Source organism: Pyrgilauda ruficollis, unplaced genomic scaffold (genome assembly GCF_017590135.1).
Source record: "Pyrgilauda ruficollis isolate IOZ18807 unplaced genomic scaffold, ASM1759013v1 scaffold29, whole genome shotgun sequence".
Lineage (NCBI taxonomy): Eukaryota > Metazoa > Chordata > Aves > Passeriformes > Passeridae > Pyrgilauda > Pyrgilauda ruficollis.
Window position 1 is genome coordinate 1,756,160 of NW_024524266.1, and position 23,763 is coordinate 1,779,922.

Consider the following 23,763-nt stretch of genomic DNA (forward strand, 5'->3'; position numbering starts at 1 on the left):
CCGCCTCGCTGCCGAGAGCCCGCCCCGCCTCCCCATTGAGGGCCGCAGCCGTCCTTCGCGCTGCCCGGCGGCCAATGCGGGGCGGTGCCGGCGGCGGCGGCGCCCCGCCCCGTCTCGGTGTGTGAGCGCCTCGGTGAGGCGGCGGTCACGTGTTGTTTTGCTCTTTAGTTGGGGCACTCGGTGCGCGATGTGTTACTTACGGCGAAACTCCCGCCGGCGCCGGCAGCACCAGCGGCAGCAGCGGCGGTCGGGGAGCCTTAGCGGCGTCGCCGGTACTCGAGCCGGGGAGGACGCCGGGCGGCCGCCAGCAGCACCCGCTGCCTAGAGGTGACAGCGGAGGATCCCGCTGCGGCTCGGAGCACTGAGCTCTTCTACGAAGGAATAACTTTATTTTACCTGCTTCCCTCCGTCCTTCCTTTTTTCTTTCTTTTTTTTTTTTTTTTTTCGCCGCGGCGCTCGGGCTCCGGATCCGCGCAGCGTCGGCAAAGCAGCGAGAGGAGCCGGGCGGCGCTCCCGCCGCCGGGCTGGGGATGGCGAGCCCTGCTGTGCTGGGGCTGCTGCCCCCCCTGAGCTCCCCGCCCGGCCCCAACCTGAACAACAACAACAACAACAACCAGGGCGTCAGGAAGTGCGGGTACCTGCGCAAGCAGAAGCACGGCCACAAGCGCTTCTTCGTGCTGCGGGGCCCGGGCGGCGGCGGGGAGGAGGCGGGGGGCGCCCGGCTGGAGTACTATGAGAGCGAGAAGAAATGGAGGAACAAGTCTGGGGCGCCCAAGCGGGTGATTGCCCTGGACTCCTGCCTCAACATCAACAAGCGGGCGGACGCCAAGCACAAGTACCTCATCGCCCTCTACACCAAGGACGAGTACTTTGCTGTCGCGGCCGAGAACGAGCAGGAGCAGGAGGGCTGGTACAGGGCTCTCACCGACCTGCTCAACGAGGGCAAGGCGGCCTGCCAGGGGTCCCCCTACCGCCACCTCGCCTCCCCCTTCTCCGCCTCCTGCGGCGCGGCCGCCGCCTCCCTGGCCGCGGCCGGCGAAGACCTTAACTACGGGCTGATCGCGCCGGCCACCGCTGCCTACCGAGAGGTCTGGCAGGTGACGCTGAAGCCCAAGGGCTTGGGTCAGAGTAAGAACCTCACCGGCGTCCACCGGCTCTGCCTCTCGGCCCGCACCATTGGGTTCGTGCGCCTCAATTGCGAGCTGCCCTCGGTCACGCTGCAGCTGATGAACATCCGCCGCTGCGGCCACTCCGACAGCTTCTTCTTCATCGAGGTGGGGCGCTCGGCCGCCACCGGCCCCGGCGAGCTCTGGATGCAAGCGGACGACTCGGTGGTGGCCCAGAACATCCACGAGACCATCCTGGAGGCCATGAAGGCGCTGAAGGAGCTGTCCGAGTTCCGGCCCCGCAGCAAGAGCCAGTCCTCCTCCTCCTCTTCGTCTGGGGGGGCCGGCGGGCCCGGCGGCAGCGGCGCCTCCGCCACTCATCCCATCACCGTGCCCGGTCGCCGGCACCACCACCTGGTCAACCTGCCTCCCAGCCAGACCGGCCTCCTCCGCCGTTCCCGCACCGACAGCCTCGCCGCCGGAGCCAGCACCAAGTGCACGCCGTGCCGGGTGAGAACGGCCAGCGAGGGCGACGGCTGCCGGGTGGGCTCTGCGGCCGGCAGCCCTATGAGCCCGGGCCCTGTGCGGACCCCCCTGAGCCGCTCGCACACGCTCAGCGGCGGCGGGGGGCGGCAGGCAGGGAAGCTGCTCCCGGTGCTGGCCGGCGGCGGCGGGCTGCAGAGCAGCCGTTCCATGTCCATGCCCGCCTCCCACTCGCCCCCCTCCGCCACCAGCCCCATCAGCCTCTCCTCCAGTAGCGGCCTCAGCTCCGAGCCTGCCCATCCGCATCACCCGCAGCGCCCGTCCAGCGGCAGCGCCTCCGTGTCCGGCTCCCCCAGCGACGCCGGTTTTATGTCCTTCGACGAGTACGGCTCCAGCCCAGGCGGTGACCTCCGGCCCTTCTCCTCCTCCTCCACTGCCAGCAACCGCAGCAACACCCCCGAGTCGGTGGCCGAGACCCCCCCAGTGCGGGACCCGGGGGGCGGCACCGACCTCTACGGCTACATGGCGATGGAGCGGCCCCCGAGTGGCCGCCTCTGCTACCGGCCCTGCCCCGACGCTGCCGGCGACAGGTGCCATCGGAAGCGGACCTACTCCCTGACCACGCCGTGCCGGCAGCGACCCGCCGCGCCGCAGGTTTCCTCCGCCTCCCTCGACGAGTACACGCTGATGCGCGCCACCTTCGCCGGCAGCGCTGGCCGCCTCTTCTCCTCCTGCCAAGCCGGGGCTTCCCCCAAAGTGACCTACACCCCCTACCCGGAGGACTACGGGGACATCGAGATCGGTTCTCACCGCAGCTCCGGCAGCAGCAGCACCAATCTGGGCCCGCCGGCAGTCGGGGGAGGAGGGGGAGATGATGACGGCTACATGCCCATGACCCCCGGTGTGGCCGCAGCCTTAGGGCAGGGAAGCCGGGGCAGCGATGATTACATGCCCATGAGCCCCACGAGCGTGTCTGCCCCCAAGCAGATCCTTCAGCCCCGGGCAGGGGTGGGTAGCGGGTCCCCGGGGAACGGGAGCAGCTACAAGACCAGTTCGCCTGGGGAGAGCTCCCCTGACGATAGCGGGTACATGCGGATGTGGTGCGGCTCGAAGTTGTCCGTGGAGAGCTCAGATGGAAGGCTGAGTAACGGCGACTATATCAATATGTCCCCTCGGGACCCCCAGAATGGGCCCCAGGCTCCCTCCCTCACCCCCCCAGACTTCTTTTTTGCCCCTTCAGGGCATGGGTCCATTGAGCCCCCAAAGCCCAGCTGCTATTCATACAGCTCCTTACCCCGCTCCTACAAGAGCCAGGGCTTGGCAAAGGACAGCGACCAGTATGTCTTCATGAACTCCCCGGGCAGGATGATCCCGGAGGAGGCGGTGTGTGGAGCGAGCCAGTTGCCTGCGGGCACCTTCGCCCCCTCCAGCCACACGGTGCCTTCGCCCCTGCGGCACAGCCGGACCGAGAGCTTCCTTAGCCAGCGGTGCCAGCGGGTGGCCCGGCCCAGCCGCCTCTCTTTGGAGACCTTGCGGACGATGCTGCCCAGCATGAATGAGCACCCTCTGCCGCCTGAGCCCAAGAGCCCTGGTGAATACATCAACATTGACTTTGGGGATGCTGCCGTCTATTCTCCCCCCTCGCTGCCTGCTGACAGCCCAGCCTCCTCCCTGGGCTCAGGCACGGGGCAGAGGCGCTCCCCTCTCTCTGACTATATGAACATTGACTTTGGGTCACAGTCGCCTTCCCAGTCGGGCACGGTCTCAGTGGGCTCCTTGGAAGCTCTCTCTCCGGGTTCCTCCTCCAGCACCAGCCAGCCCAATGGGCGCTACCTGAAGGCAGCTGTGGGGATGGCTTGTTCGTCCAGCCCATCGGATGGTGGTGATTATACCGAGATGACATTTGGCATGGCCACTACCCCACCTCAACCCATTGTTCAGAAACCAGAAAGTGCCCGGGTCACCAGCCCCACATCTGGCTTGAAGAGGCTCACCCTCTCTGGGGTGGAGGCTTTCATTCTCTCCAGCCCTCCCCCAGACCCGAATCGGGGGGCCAAAGTAATCCGGGCAGATCCCCAGGGGCGGAGGAGGCACAGCTCAGAAACTTTCTCCTCCACCACCACTGTGACCCCAGTGTCCCCCTCCTTCGCACACAACCCCAAACGACACAACTCGGCCTCGGTGGAGAATGTGTCCCTCAGGAAAAGCGAAGGCCTGGAGGAGGAGCAGGGTAGCAGTCCCATGTGCCGGGAGACCTCCGCTGGCTTCCAGAACGGCCTCAACTACATCGCCATTGATGTGGTGGATGGGTCCTTGGCAAACTGTGACAAATCCAGGTTGAAAGCTAGGCACCTCCTGAATGGGGGCATCAATGGAGTAGAGATGAGCACCTATGCCAGCATAGACTTTCTGTCTCACAACCTGAAAGAAGCCAGTGCTGTGAAAGGTGAGTAGCTACATCTGACAGTGCCTGCTGTGTGTGTTTGTGCTGTGTTTACCATCACGAGATTGTGTGTTGTTGTGTAGAGCACTATCCCTCTTCACTTCCTTAAAAATCACTTTTATCCCTTTTTACATGTCCTGCAACAAGCAGTCTGGGAGGAACTTGGTGGCTCTTTGTATGAGGAATAAAGGTTTAATTTTGGAATATTTATTCATGTTTCAATACTACTGTGCCGTTAGTATGTGTTTATGTTTCTGGGTACCCCACGAGAAGCTGCTGTTTACACAGTTTCTATGTTTGGGCTGCGTGCAGGGTTTTCTTAAGTAAGATTTTGGAAAGTGTTTGCAAAATGTGACCTAAATAGTTTATGTTAATGCAACTTCTAAATACTATTTAAAAATGTAAAATGATTGAGTTAAAACCAGCATTGTTTGACTGAGGACATCAGATTACAGAAATAATCCTTGGCTCTCTAGCTGAGAAGGTCTGTAATATCAAATTGAGAAGGATAAATTTAATATCATGGTTTTGAAATACCTTATCTCTTGCAAAAGTTTAACAGTAAATCATAGTGAGCATGGAATGTGAATTTTAAAAGTGGTAATTCTTTCCAGAAGTCACTATATGCTTGAGCTGTTGTATGCTGTATCACATATTTCACTTAAGGGCCCAGCCTGTATTGGTGTGTAACAATGTGCCCAGTTGATGGCTGATGGATTGCAAATGTTGGGTGTCAAACTGAAGAAATCTGAAACTTAGGGTTAGAGAGAATTTCAAATTTCAGTATGCAGCTATTCCTTTAATTAGGTGCTGGTTATGCTGAGAAAAAAAAAGGAAAGAAACAAATACCCTTCCTTCCTCCCTACAACAGCACTCCACCTTCTCTCAGTGAGTGAGGGATTGTACAGAACTGGGGGCTGGTTGAGGAGGGTGCAGAGCAGCCAGTCTGTCAAGGAGGAAAAGTTAATAATGAGACACTTGTAAGGGTTCTCTTGGCTCTTGGATTTATGCAAGACATGGTAGTCAAACCCTTATGCATAGATAGCTGTAATATGTGTTTATGGCTATAGCTGGGTGAAATTACAAGCCATGTAGTAGCTGCTTGGAGGAGAGTAGGTATTGCTTCTCTGTGCTGATAGGGGCATCGATAACAGGTGAGCAGCAAAAGCTTGTAAGAGCCACTTGCAGGGGTTTTTTGCCTTGTGTTTCCTTAGTAGCTAGTTGATTTTGAAGAAGAAAATATTTTCTCTTTTGATAGGAAGTACAGGAAGATGGAAAAGATGAGAGATCCCACCGTTTGCAGAGCAAGCTTTGAACCTAATTAAGACGAGAGGATTGTTGAATGCAATATCAGAGTTTGAAAAGATGAAGGCTTATTCTGAATGACTGGAAGGGTTGAGGGCCGAGCCTTCTTTGTCTCTTGCGTTTAGTTTTGCGGGGGTCGCTTGCAGGATCCTCGCGGCTCGCCCGGGCCCGGTGCGGATGCTGCAGCCCCCGGTGCAGCTCTCCTTGCCCGGCCTGGGATGGCGGTCCCGGGCGCCAGCAGGCGATCACGCCCCTTGCTTTGCAAACGGATTTTTCGCAGAAACGAGGAGCTTGTCTTGAGCCACCTACAGCCCCGATTGCAAATGAAGCCCGGTGTTGGGAAAGAGCTATTTCCACAGCATTCCCCAAACTGCTGACCCTGAGGGGGGTGGGGGCGGGCCCGGCTGCCGGGAAAACCCGGCGCGGGAGCGCGGCCGCAGCAGGCGGCACGCGGGAATGGGAGCGGCGGGCGGTCAGATAAGGAGAGGGAAACGACCGCTGTCCTTCCCATCCTGTAAACAAAAGGATAATGCCGAGAACGGAGCCGTGTTAATGCGGTACGCGGCTTACGGCGGAGAGGGCTCAGTGCTGCTGCTGCGTGTGTTTGTCCAAGGACGGTTATAGGCTTGTCTTTATTTTGATATTTAATCTGCATGTGTGTTTGTTTTTCCTCTTTCCCGTAAGCTTCTAAACGCAGATCACATGGAGGAGTGGTGCGGGGAGGCTCGTTGGGATTGACCCTATCTGTAGGAGGTGGGCTGTCTTCTCCAGCACCTCGCTTCCCTGAGAAGGGTGCCAGCCTGTAGGGTGCACTCAGAGGTACGGGATGCAGGGATGGATGGATGGAACCAGAGTCAGGTCAAGGTAGTAAGGAAGAACCTCACACCACCAGCATCCTCAGCCGACAGTGGGTTGGGTACCAAAAACGGGGCCTCAGGTTAATTGCACTTGTGGCAACAATCTGGCAAAGTCACAGTGTGGGGAAGGAGAAATACATCATAAAGGACTTCATTGGTGTAAGTTTAATCAAGTAATAAACTTTTGCAAAATGCCTAGTTTCCCTTTTGGTTTTCATTGGGATTTCACACTGAAGTTTGTTTATGCAAGGTCTTCTGCCAGTGCTTAAAAAGGTCACCCAGAATTTTGCTAATGTATTTGAGTTTCAAGCATTGTGATTAGTGAATACTAAGAATTTTATGTTTTACTGAGAAACATTCTGTTTAAAGAAAACTGTGTTTTGCGCATAGGAAAGATTACTTCAACAGTAGTAATTTGGGTAGATTTGAGAAAATATAATTCTGTAAAAATTATTGATTTGTGCAGGAGAGAGCTTATATAATCAGCATTGTTTGTTTAGTTTGCACTTTTGTCAAACTTTGTTTTTAACTACATTAGAAAAGTGAGAAGTTTTACTTCAAGAGTGGCTTGCAGTCATTTTGAAATGATGGAGATTCCATTTCTGTTTAATACATAGAACAGGAGACTCTTGAAATACAGAGTATACAAACAAGCTCCTTGTAATTACCTTCTCAGAAAATTAATATTTTTATTTGTACAAAGCACATGTAAAAAACCATGCACTGAGTTATTCTTTTAAGGATTTTGATTTGTGCAAAATACATGTTAAAAATCAGTTTGACTTCTTCCTTAAGGTCTGTAGCAGTAGTTATATTTTCATGTGGATAAATGCTTTAAGGAAAATTATTTGTATAATTTAAGGGTGGCTGGCTTCCATGTGTGGTGTATTTCTCTGCTATCAGTAACTTGTCTGTGCTGTAGGGAGTGCTTTGCTTTTGGAAATCTCTGTCCATATTATCCTGTCATGGCAAGAACAAGGAGTGCATCCGCAGCGGCTGTCAAAACAGAACAGTTAAAATGTTGCTTGAAATTATCACTTCATTTGGTTCTACTGTGTTCTAAAAATGTGCAAATATTTAGGAGCTGGAGAAAGAATTGCCTTCATCTGATATGTAAATAAAATAATACTGTTATTGGTGGGTTAAAACCTGTTACTTGCTAATAACTAGCCTTTATTCTTAAACTGTGATTGGTTTTTTTTGCTTAGAAACATGGACTGTGAATGGATTTCATTATTTATGGAGATGTTTACACTCATTTTTCTCTTAAAGTGTGAATTATTTATTCCAGTATAATTATGACAGATTACAATCAATAGTGATGTGATTATTTTATGGTGGATCTTAGTTCTGAAGTCAAAGTTGAAGTCAGATGGGAGTTTTGTTTTTGTCTCATTGGGGTTAAGATTTTACCCTTTGTGTGTAACCCTGGAATTCTTAATTAAGATTACCATTAAATTTAGTGGGTGTATAGTAGGGAGTTTTCCTTAATCTAAATCACCAGAGTGGGTTATCTTTAGTTTTGTTTTCTTTTCCATTCACAGAGTGCTCTGTAGTTTCAACTTCTAGATAGTTGGCCTACTTTTCTAAAATTGAACAGATACTATATGTAATAATGCAAAAAAACCTTGAGGGCTATTTTCCTCCTGTGTCAGTTTCTTTTGCCTTGATTTGTTTGAAGAAGTCATCATTTGTAATGCATCTGCTTAAAATCTTAATAAGGTGATTTTTGAAATAATGATCATCCCCTTGCACCTGCCTTGTCAATTAGCATTTAGTTTTGTGAGGATTTTATGGTTGCACCTAAATAAAAAAGCCTATCTTAAGAAATCTCTTTCTCTGTATTTCTAATGGCATTTTAGATTGTGGAACACATAAACATTGTTTCCTTTTTCTCTGGGATTACTTTACACAATAAATTGTATTATTATGTTGGTTTTTTTGACCTCCTCTTCATATGCCAACTGCCAAAAGTTTTGGTTCTCAGAGCAACATGAGAACGTTTGTCTCTAACAAAATTAATGCTCATTTTAAAATGACTTCTTGAAAGTATTAAAAGAACTATATGCTATGTTAGAAATCTATACATCTTTTAAAGTCTTTTTTGAATAAATCCATTGTAGTAGTTTCTCTTACTGCTAAGTTCTGTAAGAACATCAAACTAACAGCAGAAAGAACTGAGCTACTTTTAGTAACTTACATAGCTTGAGTTTTTAATTCACACTTAGAATTAAAAATTTGAGGTGTTCTTTTAAACATCTCAAAATTGACTTACTGTCTTTCAGATGTCACTTTATAGGTGACCAAACCAAAATGGTTGGATCTGAACCTAGCAGTGCCACTCAAGAAACACAAAATGTAAACTGAAATTATCTAGGATTAAATGAAACTTTTCATATTTTAAATTATGTTGATTATATGGCTGCCAGCTTGTTACAAGCGGATAGAATATCAAGACATCTATTAGACTTTTTTTTGCTTTGTATTTTAAATTATGTTTAGCTGTGCTGCTCATAGGAAGAATGTCATGGTTACTTGCAGTCATTTAAGATAAATTGTTATAGACCAAATTGAATGGTGGGTTTGTTCTAAAATGAACCAGTACAGTCATTGCTCAAGGCAGAGGAAATGCTTAGGTTGATGATTGCTTCTGATTACTTGATTTCTTTCAAGATAGCTACAGAGACTAACGTTCGTTTGTAAGTAAGAAGAATAAAGGGGTGTTTGAGCAGAAGGAGTATTAGGGCATGTTTTATATGGTCGGGTTGGTTTGGGTTTTTTTGTTTTGGTTTTTTTTTTAAAGAGAGACTAACATGGGTTTCTTTGCACTTGATTTACTCTTATTTTTAAATAGTGTTAATTACACTGGAATGCTGAAGTGGTTTATAAGCTGAAACACAGCAAGCATCCACTGAAAATTTAGGCAGTTACTGTATGGAATCTAACTTCCCTCCCTATTCAGCAGTTAAAAGGCAGCATAATTACATCCAGGTATTTTCTGTCTCTTAAGTTTTTCTTTAAAAGTACCATTAATATGTTTCTTTTCAAAGTAATAAACATCTTTAAAAATGGTTGTATCTGTGGCTTTTTTCTTCTGAATTTGTTGAAATATAGTATACTTTTTATACTGGTTGTCCATATTTTTTTTTTTTTTTCTTTCTGTCTGTGTTCATTGTGTTAGTCATGATACAGCAAATTTTGTGGAAGTTTTAACATCAAGTTGATGCACGATGTGTTGTAGCAATTTACAGTGTGTATGTTGACTGATGTGTTAAATTAGGATGTGTAATTTTGAAAGTTTCACAACTTGGGTTTGTTTTTTTTTTTTGTAGTTTCTTACAGTGTTTGCTTTGAAGTGATCTGTGTATTCATGGAAATCAGTATTATCCCTTGAGTTCTCAGAAGATGGTGTAGTGACCTCCAAAGTTCAGATATGTTTTCCTTGTGTCTGTTGTCTAGCATGTAGTTATTTTTAAAGTTTTGTGTGTGTGTATGTAGGGGGTCAAGAGTGGCAGCTTTGAAAAGCCAAGTTCAGCTCAATAGTCCCGTTGTTGCTGGTTGTTGAAAACGCTGGCTGTCCTGCAGCAGAGTTTTGAAAGGAAAACTTGTTTGTTTGTTTGTTTTGATGTTATTGGTTTTTGTTTTTTTTGCACTTGTGTTTGTGTCAACTGCCTTTAGCTATCTAGCATGTGTGCTTCTGGGATTAGTCAGTGTGCCAGGGCTCTGGAGGACCAGCAGCAGTAAACAGAACCAGAAAAGGTTGTCTTTTAAATGCAAGTTATAAAGTAGCATGCATTTTCCCCTTCATCTGTGTCAGCTTTGGAGGAAGCCAGGATTACTGGTTTAGATTGTATTTGCAGTTTCCATGCCAACACTTGTAGAGTAGTGAATCCCTTAGTTGTAGAGCTGTGTCTGTAGTTAACACAAGCTTTAAAACTTGGGTATTACAAGCCTGATGCAAACCATAGAAAAATCCATGCAAAAGTTGCTTACATCTTTACAGAGGGTCACTTGAAATATTTCTTGGTGTGCTAAAGTGCTAACACATCTAGTAACATTTGAGACTGGCTCAAAGACAGCAGTAGGTTTTAATGTCTGTATAGCCAGTTAAACAGTAATGAGTAACTTTGCTGAAGAATAGGTGAGTGCCTGCTTATTTACATGGAGTTATGCTATTGCTTGGTAGCTCAGGTGACAAATTGGATACTAAATTGGCAATGTTTAGGAAAGATTTTCAATCTGATTATGAGAAATCCCTTTAGAAATTAATTTAAAAGACCAAGGACAATACTTGGAATTCTATTACTATTTTTGCTTTAAAAAATACTTCAAAACATTCTTAATTGTTTTTATCAGTGATGATGACCCCAGTTTGTGTATAGCTGTATCAAAAATAGTAATGTTAATAAAACAAGTCCTTGCTCACAGTGCAGGCAAATACTCTTTGGAAAGAGGCTTGCAACAAATGAAAAGTGGGAAGATACTTTCCAAAATAAACATATTTGATGCTTGGGTGTTTTTTTCTTTATTTTCAAATCTGGAATCACCCATCTCAGTTAAATAAAAGTTATTTCACAGTGTGTTTTTCATCTCAGTAAATCAATCACAAAAATAATTAGGAAAAAAACAATTCAAGCCACAAACCTAAGCCCCCACCTCTGATGGTGACATCTACACTGCAGAAGAGTAATGTAATAGCTTTATTGCATAGATTAGGAATGATTCAGTGTTTTGTTTACATTATTTGTCAATCTCTTCAGCATCCTAGAGGAGAACACTTCCTTCCTGGCAGATGGCAGCCCCAGGGCCATGCACCTGCCATTACAAGCACTACACAGTAGTAATCTACCCCAGCATCGCTGTTGACAAGAGGCTAATGATTGGAGACTGTCTGCCTGACAGCCTAAACAAAGTAGGAGCATATTTGTCCTTCAGTGAGGGTCTGAGAGATCTTAGGTAGGGCAGGCAGGACAGTATGCTGAAGAATTATAATGGGACTTAGTTTAGACCTCTTTGTTTGTAGCATAAGCCACTTGTAAGATAATGATGCTTCAAAAACTGTATCTCAAAGAAGGGATTTTCTGTTTCTCTGGCAGAGCGATGTGACGTGTGTTAATGGCTCAGTGTTGGTGGGAGAAGGCTGGCGGGATTGCGCTCTCCTCTGCGGCGCTGTCCGCCCTCACTGCGAGCAGGGCGCCGCGGGCGCTCGGCTGGAACATGGGGCCATGAGTGCCCGTAGAAAGTCAGAGTGTCTCTTTGTTTCAGTGGTGTGTTTGCATAATGCATTCCTATTTCAATAATTTGATTTGAAATTTTATGTGTTTTCATTATGACATTAGACCACAAGTCTCTTGTTTCTTGTTCATTTCTCCTAATGCCTGTGTGTGCATTTGCTTTTCTTCTTTGAAACTAGTGTGGGCGATGTTTCTAGGGGACGCTACCCAAGGCAAGGGTATCTTTGAACTAGGCCAGGATGTTCTTTGCTAAATTTAAAAACTACCCAAATATTACCCAGAGTTTGTAGGGTATTAAGCAGGATTATATGACGCACGGATTAGACATTGTTGAGCAGCTTGTTTTTGTTTGAAGGGGTCAGAAATGGAGGCACTGGGGCTCTAGTGTGATGCCAAAATAACAAACTTGCTGATAATCATGAACAGCAGAAGTTTCTTAGAAACAGTAGAGCACTTGGCAGATTTTTCCAAGCTTTCTCCAAGTGATGCTATAGTAAAATTTGTTTGATATGTGCTGTGATATAAAACTCATGGTTCTATTGAGTTTCAGTTTCCAAATCTGTTTCACAAGTACTTTAAAGTAGACTAGGAACACCACTGTAAGTGCAACTTGAGGCAGGGGACTTTGATTCTCTTCAGTCAAAGACAAATCAATAAATCTTTGCAGTAACAGTGGGAAAATCATGTCAATGAAATAAGATCTAAGCTGGCTTTGATTAGGCTCTTACATTGTGTCCATTGAGGCAGTATATTGTTTTAAAAAGTGTTTATGACAGTCATGTCTACCGCAGTAAATTGAGTGGCATTATCAAGTTAAGGTAGGGAATCAGAATTATGAAGACTTTTTTTCTGGTTTGGGCTGGGTTGTTTTGTTAGTGTTTGGGGTTTTTTTTGTTTTATTTTCTTTGCTTGTTTGTGATTTTTTTTTCTTTGTTTGGTTTGGTTTTGCTTTGAATCTAGGCTTTTTCTCACCAGAAGTCATGATATTGATTGAACAACACAGTCTTTCGGGGCTGGGTTAGGCTTAACTCTTATGTAGAAGTCAGTGATGTTGAATAGTTGCTCAAGAACAAGAAAGCAATAATGTTTTTTGTTTAGTCTGCCTTTGCTGACAGAGATAATTTAGGCTATAGAAACTTACTGGCAATAACTGGTAATGCTGCATTTTAGCATTATTTAAAATAATAAGAGTAGAATTGACAAATGGATGCAATCCTCACCAGTTTTCTAGTTAATGCAAAACTTCTACATCACCAAATTGATGGCTTCAAATACTGTGGTCTTTCCCATCTTGAATTACTGTGAAGTTATGGGGTGAATTTCTTATGTAGCCTTTTTGCTAGTTCCTCTGGTAGTGAATTTTTCAAAATTTTGTTTTTAGTTTACTTGAGTTGTTTTTAGTTTACTTGAAAAGACAAACCACAATCAGGTGATGTGTCTAACCAAAATTTTCACTTATACCTAGAAAAGACTTCTTGTGATGGAATAATGAGATTTGGAACTGGAAGGTGGAGGTAGAGTTCTCCTGAAAGTCAGTTGCACTTAGTTGTGTTGTAATATTATTCATTTTTACATCACAAGCGTTTGGTAAAGTTTATAGGAGGCTGGATCTTCTACAACAGCTTTCATTCCTGAGCAATTAGTTCTGCCAAAATTAGTGAAATAGAACTGTAATAATATTGCTTCTTTAACCTAACAAAAAGAAAAATTACACTTTCATTGTAACAATCCTGTACATAAATGATAAAGATTTTTCTTGGTGATTACCATGGAAGTTGTTTGTGAGCTATGGAAAGTCACTTAGATTAAAATTATGTACAACTAATTAGTTTTAATCTAGCATAGCACTTCAAACATTTATGTTTGGATATGGAGTCAATCTTGTATAACAATACAAAGTTACATTATTTTCTGAATGTTGAAGTTACAGAATTAGTGCTCATGACTTTAACAATAGTTATAGAAGATCAGCTATGTGGACGAGCATTAGGAATAAATATATATATACATGTCCATATATGACCCTGATGCACAGAATACTTGAAAGAATTGGCCATAAACCTAAAACTGTTAATACTTACTGTTTTACAATCCCAATAGTCTAGCAGTTCATCTCATAAATACCAGAGAGATTCTTGACATTCACTAATGAGTGCTAGAATAATATTACTTTGTTTTGGATATCTACAGAAAGGTGACTTATTATACGGTTCTGTTTTAATCTTCAAATATCAAATGAAAATTCAGTAAAAATGAGCTTTTAACTTTAACCTTGAAATGGTGTGTTTTCATATAAATGGTAGATTGTGTGGGCTCTAAATAAATAAATAAATGGATGATAATTGGGTGTTGAATGTTAGCCAGTAGGATGATTTCCAGCTACAAATACACTTATGTATTTCAGCACTGTAAGTGATTTCTAGTTTAGGTCCTCTCTTCCCTCATACTACTCCTTCTCCACTGTTAGTGTGAATATTCAAGGGGCAGTAAACTGAAAGGTTTGTAAGATGGGATAACATGAAATTGTGTATCTGTTACTAAAGAAAAAAAAAAAGATCAGAACTTGATAGTAGTGAAATATTATTGATTTTTAGTGGAAGTCAGATTCAGCCCTCAGGAAGTAAATTGATGGACGTTTATTTTAGTACATGTACACTTGACTCTGTGAGGAAGTCAAAATGACAGCTTAGATTTTGCAGCTTGAGTGAACACTGTGGAACTGGTGTGCCTGAATGCAGAGAGAGCAGGACTGTGCTGTGGATGAGCTGTGTGGGATGTGTGGATGCCAGGCTGCTGTTTGATGGAGTTGTTGTGAGTGGTCCTTTAGAGAGTCTTCTGCGCCTGAAGCCTGAAATTACTCCTTAAGTCTGCTTCATCAGTCATGAACGTGGCAAGCTTTAATGCCATACTGGCCATGTGGATGCTATGTTGTCATATTAAGAGAAAATGCTGCAGTATTTTCTATTGCTCTCACTCCTCAGTAGATGTTTTCAATTTTCTGTGTTCTCCTAGATGGGCTGCTGTCACTTTTACAGGGTGACAACATTTTAGCCTTACTGTTTTAAAAACACGTACTGGGAGTTATTTCCATGATATTTTGTGTCAAGTAGATTTGGGCTGGTATTTCACTTACATTGCTAAAGTATTTTACTCTACTTTGCTGAGAAATAGTATTGATTTAGTGCAGCTTATGCTGTATCCTTAATAAACAGAATAAAGGGTTTATAACAATAAAAAAGAAAAGGTGCTGGAACTTCAGAACATGTTCATAGGAAATAGTGAGTTATTTTGCAAAGTGGTGCACAGGAGACAACTTATAACTCTCCACCCCTACTGGAATGAAGTTTGTGTCTCCTGTCTTTAGTTGGGTGTCGTAACCCCTTTATCAGGCACTCATTTTTTGCCTGTCTTCTTGAGGGATTTTCCAATTTGTTTTCTGTGGGTTACCTGAGTAGCTGATGCTTCATTCTACTCTGAAAACAAGGTTTTATTAAGTTCTGCTGAAGGTGTGGACAAAGAAGTCTTTTATTGAATCTATATGTTAAATTTTTTAGCAATCTTAATTTAATTTTTTTACCATGTAAACCCATTGTTTTATTGGGCTGTGAAGTGGCTTTATCTTATTCATTAGTATAGCTTTGTTGTGTGTGTGTGTGTACCTGAGTAAGACCTTAGTTTTGATTCTGTAGTCAAACACTTTAGTATGTCTCAAAATACATTAACTCATTATTTACATTAGATACACATTATTTTCTTACTCCAGGTAAGAATTTACCTTGATTGTGCTTGATACATAAAAACCTGTTGTCTCATATTTGGTAATTTTAAATTAATTCAGGAGCAAGAGGAATTTGTGTAAATTCTGATTTAGTTTAGGAAAAACATTGAAAATAATTGGTACAGGATACAGTATACAGTGGCTATGACTGTAATGGCTGGAATGAACAGCTTTATCGTCTGTCTTTCAGGTTTGAAATTCTGTTTCTTCATTGAATCGTGGAGCTTTTTTCCTAGTAGGTGTGTTTTTCTCGATGTATATGGTGACAGTATTCTTTAACTTCCCTGTTTCTGGAATGTGGTAACTTTTAATTTGACAGAGATTTCCAAGATTTTTTGCAGCAGTGATGAGATATTAATAGGGAAGCTCAGAACCATTTCTCCTCTTTGTCTTAGGTAATTTTTTGGCCATTTGTAACGACGTAATATCTTTCTGGAATAGTAATAATTAATTGCTTCAATTAATTTTTCAAGATATTTTAGCTAAAGATAGCTACTGGAAATAAGACCTCTAATACAGTCCACAGAGTATTTTGTACTGTAATTTTGAAAAGCTTTAATATAGAGAAGCCTGTTCATGCTGGGTTTATTTCCTATATCTTTTGTGGACATGGTTATATGATTTTGTCCAAGACTTATTTCTGCTCTATAGAAAAGTGTATCTGTGGTCTCTTGTCTCAAATGTAGATTGAATCTGAATTTTTTTTTTTTTTGATGGTTGTTGGAGAGGCTGAGGCATCAAAGTGAGAGACACTCAAAATTGCTCTATCTTTTGCTAGTGCCTCAGGTTGCTTGGTTGCTTGATTTTTTTCCTTGTTGTAAACAAGCAGCTTGTGTTTGCTGTAGAAATGTTTTGGTAGGATTGTGTAGCCCAGACGGGACGGGATTATTTGCAAGCTGAGGGAGGATATTCCAGAGGAGGCAATTTATTTGTGTTTTTCTTAATAGGTTTTGTGAAATTCAGCTGTGCTGAGATCCTGTTTTGGTCTGATGGAAAAGACTGTAATTAAAAAGGGAGAGGCTATAGGTTAACCACAGGACACGAGAATCTTAAGGGACCTTCATGTATGTGTCATAAGTGAAGCTGCTTCATGTCTTCTGTGTTGCAGATTGCAACTCATCTGTCTCCAGTATGTCCTAAGGGTCCGTGTTCCTGGGTTGAATTTCCAGGTGTATGGTGGTTGTTTTTAATCTAGCCAATGCTGTTGCACTCTATGCAGAACTGGAGTAGTAACTGTGTAATGCCTACATTTGCACCTTAGGAGCCTACCAGAAGACTCCTCTTCAGAGAAGGATCTGTCTTCCATAAGTAGTCATTAAAAGGATACAGATGCCTTTTCAGTATGGAAGAGGCTGGTCAGAGCCTCTTGAGATTGGAGATGGGCACAAAACCACCTCCCTTGATCATAGAGGGAGTCTATATGCTTGGCATAAAGGAACATCTAACTTCCAGAGATCTGCAGCTTCTGAGATCAACCTTGCTGTGCAGTGTCTTATTTTAAGGAGAAAGACTTGAAATAAGACTGATATTTGTATGTGGATCAGCTGACATAGTTATGTATTCTTGCTTGACCTGGACTGTACTTTAGTTAGTTGATGATATATTGTACTTGTTCAGTAAATGTGAAATTAAAAGGGATTTGTATTCTCTCTAGCTGTGCAGCTTCTGCACTTTTCAATATATTTCCTGGTCAATCCCAATATGTGACTTAGGCAACAATATCAGGGCTTTGGCACTTGCAAGCGAACTTGGGCTTTTAAGGTGCCTTGGGGGAAGTACTGGTGTTCTGCAAAGCATTTCTTCATGTCAGTACCTGTGATCTTTCTGTTGTTCTAGAACAGCATCATAGCTTTATAAAGTCTCAGCTACAGCATTGTACTCTACAGGAAGTCATAGTTCCTTAATACGATATCCTGGGGTGTTCATCACACCTATTAGAGATGTCCTAAGCAGCTTTAAAGTGCTGGGATGTTTGGCAGTAGGAGAAAATGCATGCAGATCTTGATGTGCTGGAAAGCCTCCCTGAAATTTAGGGGACTTCTCTGCTAAGCACTGTGGGACTAGAGCCAATCTCTAAAGTATTCCATCTTAAGTGACAAAGATGGGACTTAATCTGTTTTATAGAAACAGTCCTGACAGCATAATACAATTTCAAAAAGATGTGTCAGTATAGTTGTGTGGTCAGACGTATTGCTGTAAATAAAACGTATTTTTTAAAAAATGCTATATTGGTACTGGTGAGCCTTTCTTAGAAAATTGAGTGTAATTTGTTACTTATAAATATATTTGCTGGCAGCAAATATGGGGAGCCATAAAACGAATAAAAGACACCTGTGTAAGAGCACTTGGGAGAGAAGGAAAAAACTGGTGAAACAGTAGAGTACACCTCTGTTTCTGTAAATACTTATTGAGAGCTCTTATAACTACAGAAGAAAGTGTATCTTGCACTGGAGTTAGTAATGTTGTAAGTAATTGCCACTAATTTTTTAGATCTTTTTAAAGAAATCCCTTTGAAACTTTGTGAAAAGTGCTGTGAAAGCACACTGTGCTCTGAGAGCATAGTATTTTTCCTACTTAAACAGTTGTTTTTTGTTTTTTTTCCCCCCTTGCTTGTTTCTTCTTGAGGGAGGTAGTATTTTCTACTGCAGTCTCATGGCTGAAAAAGACAATGAAATAAATGCTGTTTTCTAAACTGAGATTGATTGCATGTCTCACATATTCCTGTTCCTGAGGGTGGGTAAACTTGGTGCCTTGCATTCACCTTACCTTTCTTAAAAATGCAGAGCTTTAGTATCTGCTTCGTCTTGTAGAGCAAATCATTCTGGTCTGGCTTCACTTTCTTTGCAGTAAACTATTAGATGGGGAGGATTCAAGGTGCATCTAGTGGAGCTGGCAATAATTGCATTCATTTAATATAATCTGTGTTTCTTGCTTGAGAAAGAAAGTAAGATATGGGTAAAAAAGAGGACATAATTATATGCTTTCTGCTTTCACAAATTATTTTCTTACCAGCATCCAGTTTCAAAACTGGTGTTCTCAGATTTAACCACCTAAATTACTTTTTCTAAACAGCTCACTAGGCTTTTTGCTTCTGCTTTCCAACAGTATTAGTTAAGTTCTGGGAGTGATATGTAGATGATATTTATAATGTCTGTGTGACAAAAATGCATCTTTTTCTTCCATGTCTTAATATAATACCAACTTCTTTATGTAATAAAATCTGTATCAAGTACAGAAAGAAATGCTAATTCATCTCTAGATTAAAGTCAGAGTAAGAAGTTACAGATGCCGATATTTGTTTTAAAAATGCAACATAAAAATATTTTAAATTTTTTTCTGTAATTTCTTAGCAAAGTATTTCATGCAAAGGAGAATAGAAGAAAATTTGTAAATAACAAATCCAAGTTTCATTCTTTGAGACATCATTTTGTTTTGATTACTGAGACTGTTGAAGGGATAGTGGGAAATGTCTGCTGGGGGACTGTGTTAGAGTGGCTGTTTTCGAGAAGACTTAGTGGGCTTCTGTAGAGGGATAAGTATTAAGGCTGAAGAATGTGAAGGTGTTGAAATCAACAGGGTTGGGGCACCCTGTTAAATTTGTGATTCTGGCTTTCAGAATGGATGCACTGTGCCAAGGGCTGCTGGTCTACAGTACCAAGGAAGTTAAGAAGAGCTTGGCTTGTGGTCTTTAACAAGCTGGCTTGTCCTTATAGGTAAATCATTAGAAAGTAAAGAGAACTTCGGGTAGTATCTCCATTTGCAAAATCCATATCTTGGATTTTGTATGCAGCTGCTTTTGACCCACTGTCAGAGAGAGGAAACTGGATTAGGGGAGAGTATAACCTGCTTCAATGCAGCACTTCAGTGTTTTATTGCTCATTTCACTAAATGGTTTCAGAGAGTGGTGATGTGTTTTCATCATGGAACATGATGAAACTTCTTGCCTAGCTTCTTCTTTTCCTCACTTCTCTGTTACTGACAGATTCGCATTGACAAAGGTGAGGCCATAAAAGATCTCTAGAAAAGTATTGATAAAATTGGAAAACAATCCTTTAAAATGCTTATCCTGCTTCAGGTTGCTCAAGAGTTTTAAGCGGGGATGTGGCAAGAAGAGAAAGCTGTAGGGAAAAGGTTGCCTTCCTGTACATGCCAGGTTGTTCCTCTTATGCTTTCCCTGCTTTCTTTTTCTCTCACTTCTCTCCCTGTGTATCTCTTCTGCAAGAAGATGCATTTCTCTGGACATATCTCCTAACCTGAAAGTCCAAAAGCTGCAGTAGCCAGCTAACATTTAGTGTGTGACCATCCAGTGTGTTTAGGTGGGTGGTGAGATGCCTAAGTGAACGTATGTCCTGCCAGGGGTGTTTGTGTCCTTGATAAGCCAGCTGAAGGTCAGTTTACAAAACAGGAGGGTGGTTGACTGTGAAAGTTGAGGAGAGCCTTGTGTTTTAAAACATGCTACTCTCTGGAAGACAAACGTTTTCCTCTAGGATTCTCTTGTAAATCTGAAGCCTCTTTTGGTACTAGGTGCTTAAGCCCATTTGGCAGTGATGGAGGCAGGGATTAGTGTTTGAAAGAGTGCCTGGATGTAGTGTTTCTGTTCCCCTCTCCACAATATTTATTAGGCAAGAGCACTTACCTGGGACTGACCAGTGTCCAGTACCTTTCTGGCTGAAAAAAGATCTGAGTCGTCTTTTCCCCCTCACCACCTTATGGCATGTCTTAACCATATATTTTGGTAGAGTGCTCTTGTTCTTTCTTACTGCAGCTGTTTTCATGGAATAATTAGATATGCACTGTAATGGAAAGGGAGACTGAAAATGACTTCCCACAACTTACTTGAGTCCTTATCCTGGTTCCTATGAATATTTAAATTTTTAATATGACTATTTCTTCAGTTTTACCAGTGGAAAAGATTACTTTTTATCCCAAGTGGGAGAGGGGAAAAGCATACTTTTAAGCTCTTTGAGAACACTCTAATGTTGTGTTTTCAAGCATGTGTTTTCAGCCTAGTGGCTCAGGAGCAGTTCTTGAACTTTGGTATTTGTCCAGTGTTACCTGGAATGGCAGTCAAGCTCTCACTTGTGGATCTGAACCAGAAGTCTGATTGTACTGTTTTGGTTTTTTTTCCACCTCACTGTTACCTGCTGGAAATAAGATGACTAAGTTTGATGGGATTTCAGTTGGCAGTTGTGTGAGAATATCAAGCTCTGCTTCACAAGAGCTCTTCTTCCTTGTCAAAACTTGCTGACCTTGTTAATGACTACTGATACAAATTAGAAAAGGCACAAATATGCCTTTGACATCCCAGCTGAGCAAACTTCCCAGCGATTGTAAAGGTGTGTAAAAGGATGTAATCTCTATTCCTAAAAGGTATACCAAGTTGTATACCTCAGAATGTGAGATCTTTCAGAACTCTTATTTGTCAGAGCTCAATATAAAATAGGGCAGAAAAATTGTTGCTTAAAAATCACTGTTTCTTTCCCTTGACTCTAAGGAGTTGGAATGGCTGGCTCCTCATAGGATGAGTAGGTCAGAAATGCAGAGGTACACACGGAGTTTGGTAGAATTTAGCTGAGTATTGCCTAGTATGTCCTTTTGGGGCAGGCATGCTGATTCAGTTGCTGTTGTGTCCCCAGAGGTAGGGTTGGTAGGTAGTTCAGTGTGTTAGCCACTGATCCCTTCCAGCCTTGCTCTTCATCGCTTGGAAGCTGAGCATGTTGTTTTGCAAAAATTCTGTCTCTTAAGAAACTTCCAGCCTCACTTTGTGTGCGAAGTGGCATTGCTGGAGCTCCCGCATTGCTGGCAGGCTGCGGCTGGGAAAAGCTGTGCTTTCTCCTTGGTGTAGGGAACAGAGCTGTAAATTCGTCCCCGCTGAGGCCATGTTTGTGGTGTTGGGTGTTGAATCTGCACTGATACGGGAATAGTGTGGTGGTTGTAAGGTGGGAGGCAATTTCACATGTATGGTAATGGTCATCAACCAGGAGCATGGCTTTTGTTCCACGCTGGTTAAATGCTGTGTGTACTGTGGGGCGGCTCTTTGGCTGCCACAGACCTATCTCTCCAGTGGCAAATTTTCTGTGTATCTTCCACATCTGCTGCTGCTGTGTGTGTGTGTTTCTGTCCTTCTTACAAGCTCCCAGTGGAAGGGCAGAAGGACCAAACATTTTTATTTTCTAGCATTTTGTTTACTCAGAGAAAGCTGCTTGATTTTGTTTCATTTCATGTAATGCTTTTCAATGGTTGTATATGCAACTTGCAAGGGAGAGGATAATTGAACATATTTCAGATAGTACTATGTTGAGGGATTTCTGTCTATTTTATTTTATCCCTAAGCGTGGGATTAAATCCCAGCTATACAAACGTGTTTAAAAGTACACATTGGCTGTAGCTCTGAAATTAAGAAATACAATCACAGCTGTATTAAATTAATCCAGGGAAAAATGAGCATGTCTGGTTTCTTAATTTTTAATTAGAAGTGCCTATATTTATTATAATCTATATGGAAAATGTATTTCTAGACCACTAGAAATACATTATAATTACATTTGTAAATTTAATCCTTTTCTTTTCCACATAATTACATTTTAATGTTTAGTTATTAGTACTACAAAATCTAAAAGAACCTCGACAAAATTATATGAAACACAAATTATATCAAATTCTGAAGTCAACTAAGCATAGTCCACATTCTCATCTGTACTTCTTCTATAGACTCAACTGCTTAAACTCCAATGCAAGATCATAGGTAAAATAAGTATTTATCGTGTAAAAATATGTCATCAAATAGAAATAATTCTGGTTTTTAGTACCTTTGGTTAAAAGCTGATGCTCATTAGAAATTCTGGAGGATTTTTCCATGGCAGCAGATGAGCATTTTGACTTCTCGACAGTATGCTTGGGCATACAAACCCAAAAGGTATTTGCAGGTACTGACATGCAACATCTTTTTCCAGATAATCTAGCAGTTTGTTTCTCACTTTTAATCTTTCCCCATGGTTATATTAATGCAGTTCAAAGGGATAATATTCTAACCATTTAACACAAGAGTTAAAGTACTGTCAAGCTCATTTTAATATAGGTTGCTGTGGATGCAGAATCCCTACTTTACTACTCTAAAGAAACGTTAGTGATTTTTTTATTATTTGTCATGAAGAATCTATGTTGACCAGATGCTTGCTTTTTTAAATTTATAAAACAAGAGACATATCTGAACAACATAATGTGCTATTTCTTAGTGGAATAACATATCAAAACAGCCTGGTTACTTGGTGCAGCATGTTTCCAATTATAATCAACCATGACTTGTTTAAAAAATAAAAATAGTGTGGCTTTTTCATTTCATGGTTTAACTTGTTTTTCTCATCAAATGTGGAAATATTTTACTTTGGATGGCTATTATTCCTGAGCTTTGTAAACTTTTAGAGCATACTACTTCATGTTTTCCTGCGAAGTGTTGGTAAAGCAAATATTTAAGCTCTGATTGAAACCTGTTCCTCTGAAAGTGTCTGTGCTCAGCTTTATTTGGTAAGAGTAGTCCTGCTAAGTGGAGCCCAGGTTCTCTGGAATTACTTCTGGAGAGCCATGGCTGAGCATGAGTTGTACTGTTATCTTTAGCAGGGCTACCTATGACGTTAAGTACAGTATTCATTGCATCGCCTAGTGAGAGTTGGAGCCAGGTCAGGATTTGGTTCCCACTGTGCACTTCCCTGTGGTATCCTGGGTAGCAGTCAGGCTGCATCTGCATTTGGGTGCTTGGCCAAGTTTGTGACCTTATGATGTGTGTGCCTCCTGTGATGCCCCAGTAAGGAAGGCCTTGGAGGCTGCAGTTCTCGCCACCTCTGGCTGCTGTCAGTGCCTGGTCAGCAGGGCTTTATTACCATCCGGCCTGTGCTGTTTATTTCCACCCTCAGCCCCCCTCTCTGCTCCACTTGCCTGCGGACAGGCTGCTGTGGGTGTGGGAATGGTGCTGCCAAGGTGCCTGTGACCCATCTCCTGCTGGGAGCCCAGCCACACCGTGCCTGCTGCTGGAGACCGCTGGAGCGCTGGGAGGGCAGTGTGACCTGCTGATGGAGGCTACACTGGCCCTTTCTGGGTGGCCAGCAGCTTTGGCCAGGGTCATGCATCTCCTCTCAGGTGTGTGGTGTACCAAAGAGACCTCTCTGTGAGTGGGATTCAGTTCCTTGGGCTGTGCTGTCTAATGGCCTGGCCTGATGCCCGCAGATGCACGTGTTGTTAACCTCCAGTTTGGTTGTTTCAATAGGATTGCTCTTCCAGGAAAAGTTAGTTAGCAAAATCACGGCCTTAATCGATTTGGCAGACAACATGGGGAGGAGAAACAAAGGGATAAAGCCACTGAGTGATCTGCCTGGAGTCAGGGCAGAAGCCAGCAGCAGAGCCGGGGGTTCTGTGTCCAATGCCTGATGTGCTCTGGCAGTCATGCTGCCAGTGGAATAAATTTACTGATTATGAATAACCAGCAACGTGTTTTGCCACAAGCCACTTGAATAACTGTTTCTGCCTGCGTGCTTGTTAGCAGATGAGAATTATTTTTAGAAAT

At 43.2% G+C, this 23,763-nt stretch overlaps 1 protein-coding gene across 4 annotated transcripts in view; it reads left to right on the forward strand.

Moving 5' to 3' along the window:
• The first annotated feature begins 73 nt into the window (after positions 1 to 73).
• The window catches only part of IRS2 (insulin receptor substrate 2), a 28,982-nt gene continuing 5,292 nt past the window's right edge, over positions 74 to 23,763 (forward strand). Inside the window, exons 1-2 of one of the 4 annotated variants that reach the window (XM_041472506.1) lie at positions 74 to 4,035; positions 6,022 to 6,156. In XM_041472506.1, the coding sequence (XP_041328440.1) occupies positions 531 to 4,035; positions 6,022 to 6,143 (3,627 nt within the window). In that variant the 5' untranslated portion in view covers positions 74 to 530 and the 3' untranslated portion in view covers positions 6,144 to 6,156. Of the gene's footprint in view, positions 4,036 to 5,290; positions 9,266 to 23,763 lie in introns of those variants that run through there. The other 3 variants (XM_041472505.1, XM_041472507.1, XM_041472508.1) reach the window with 3 other exon arrangements.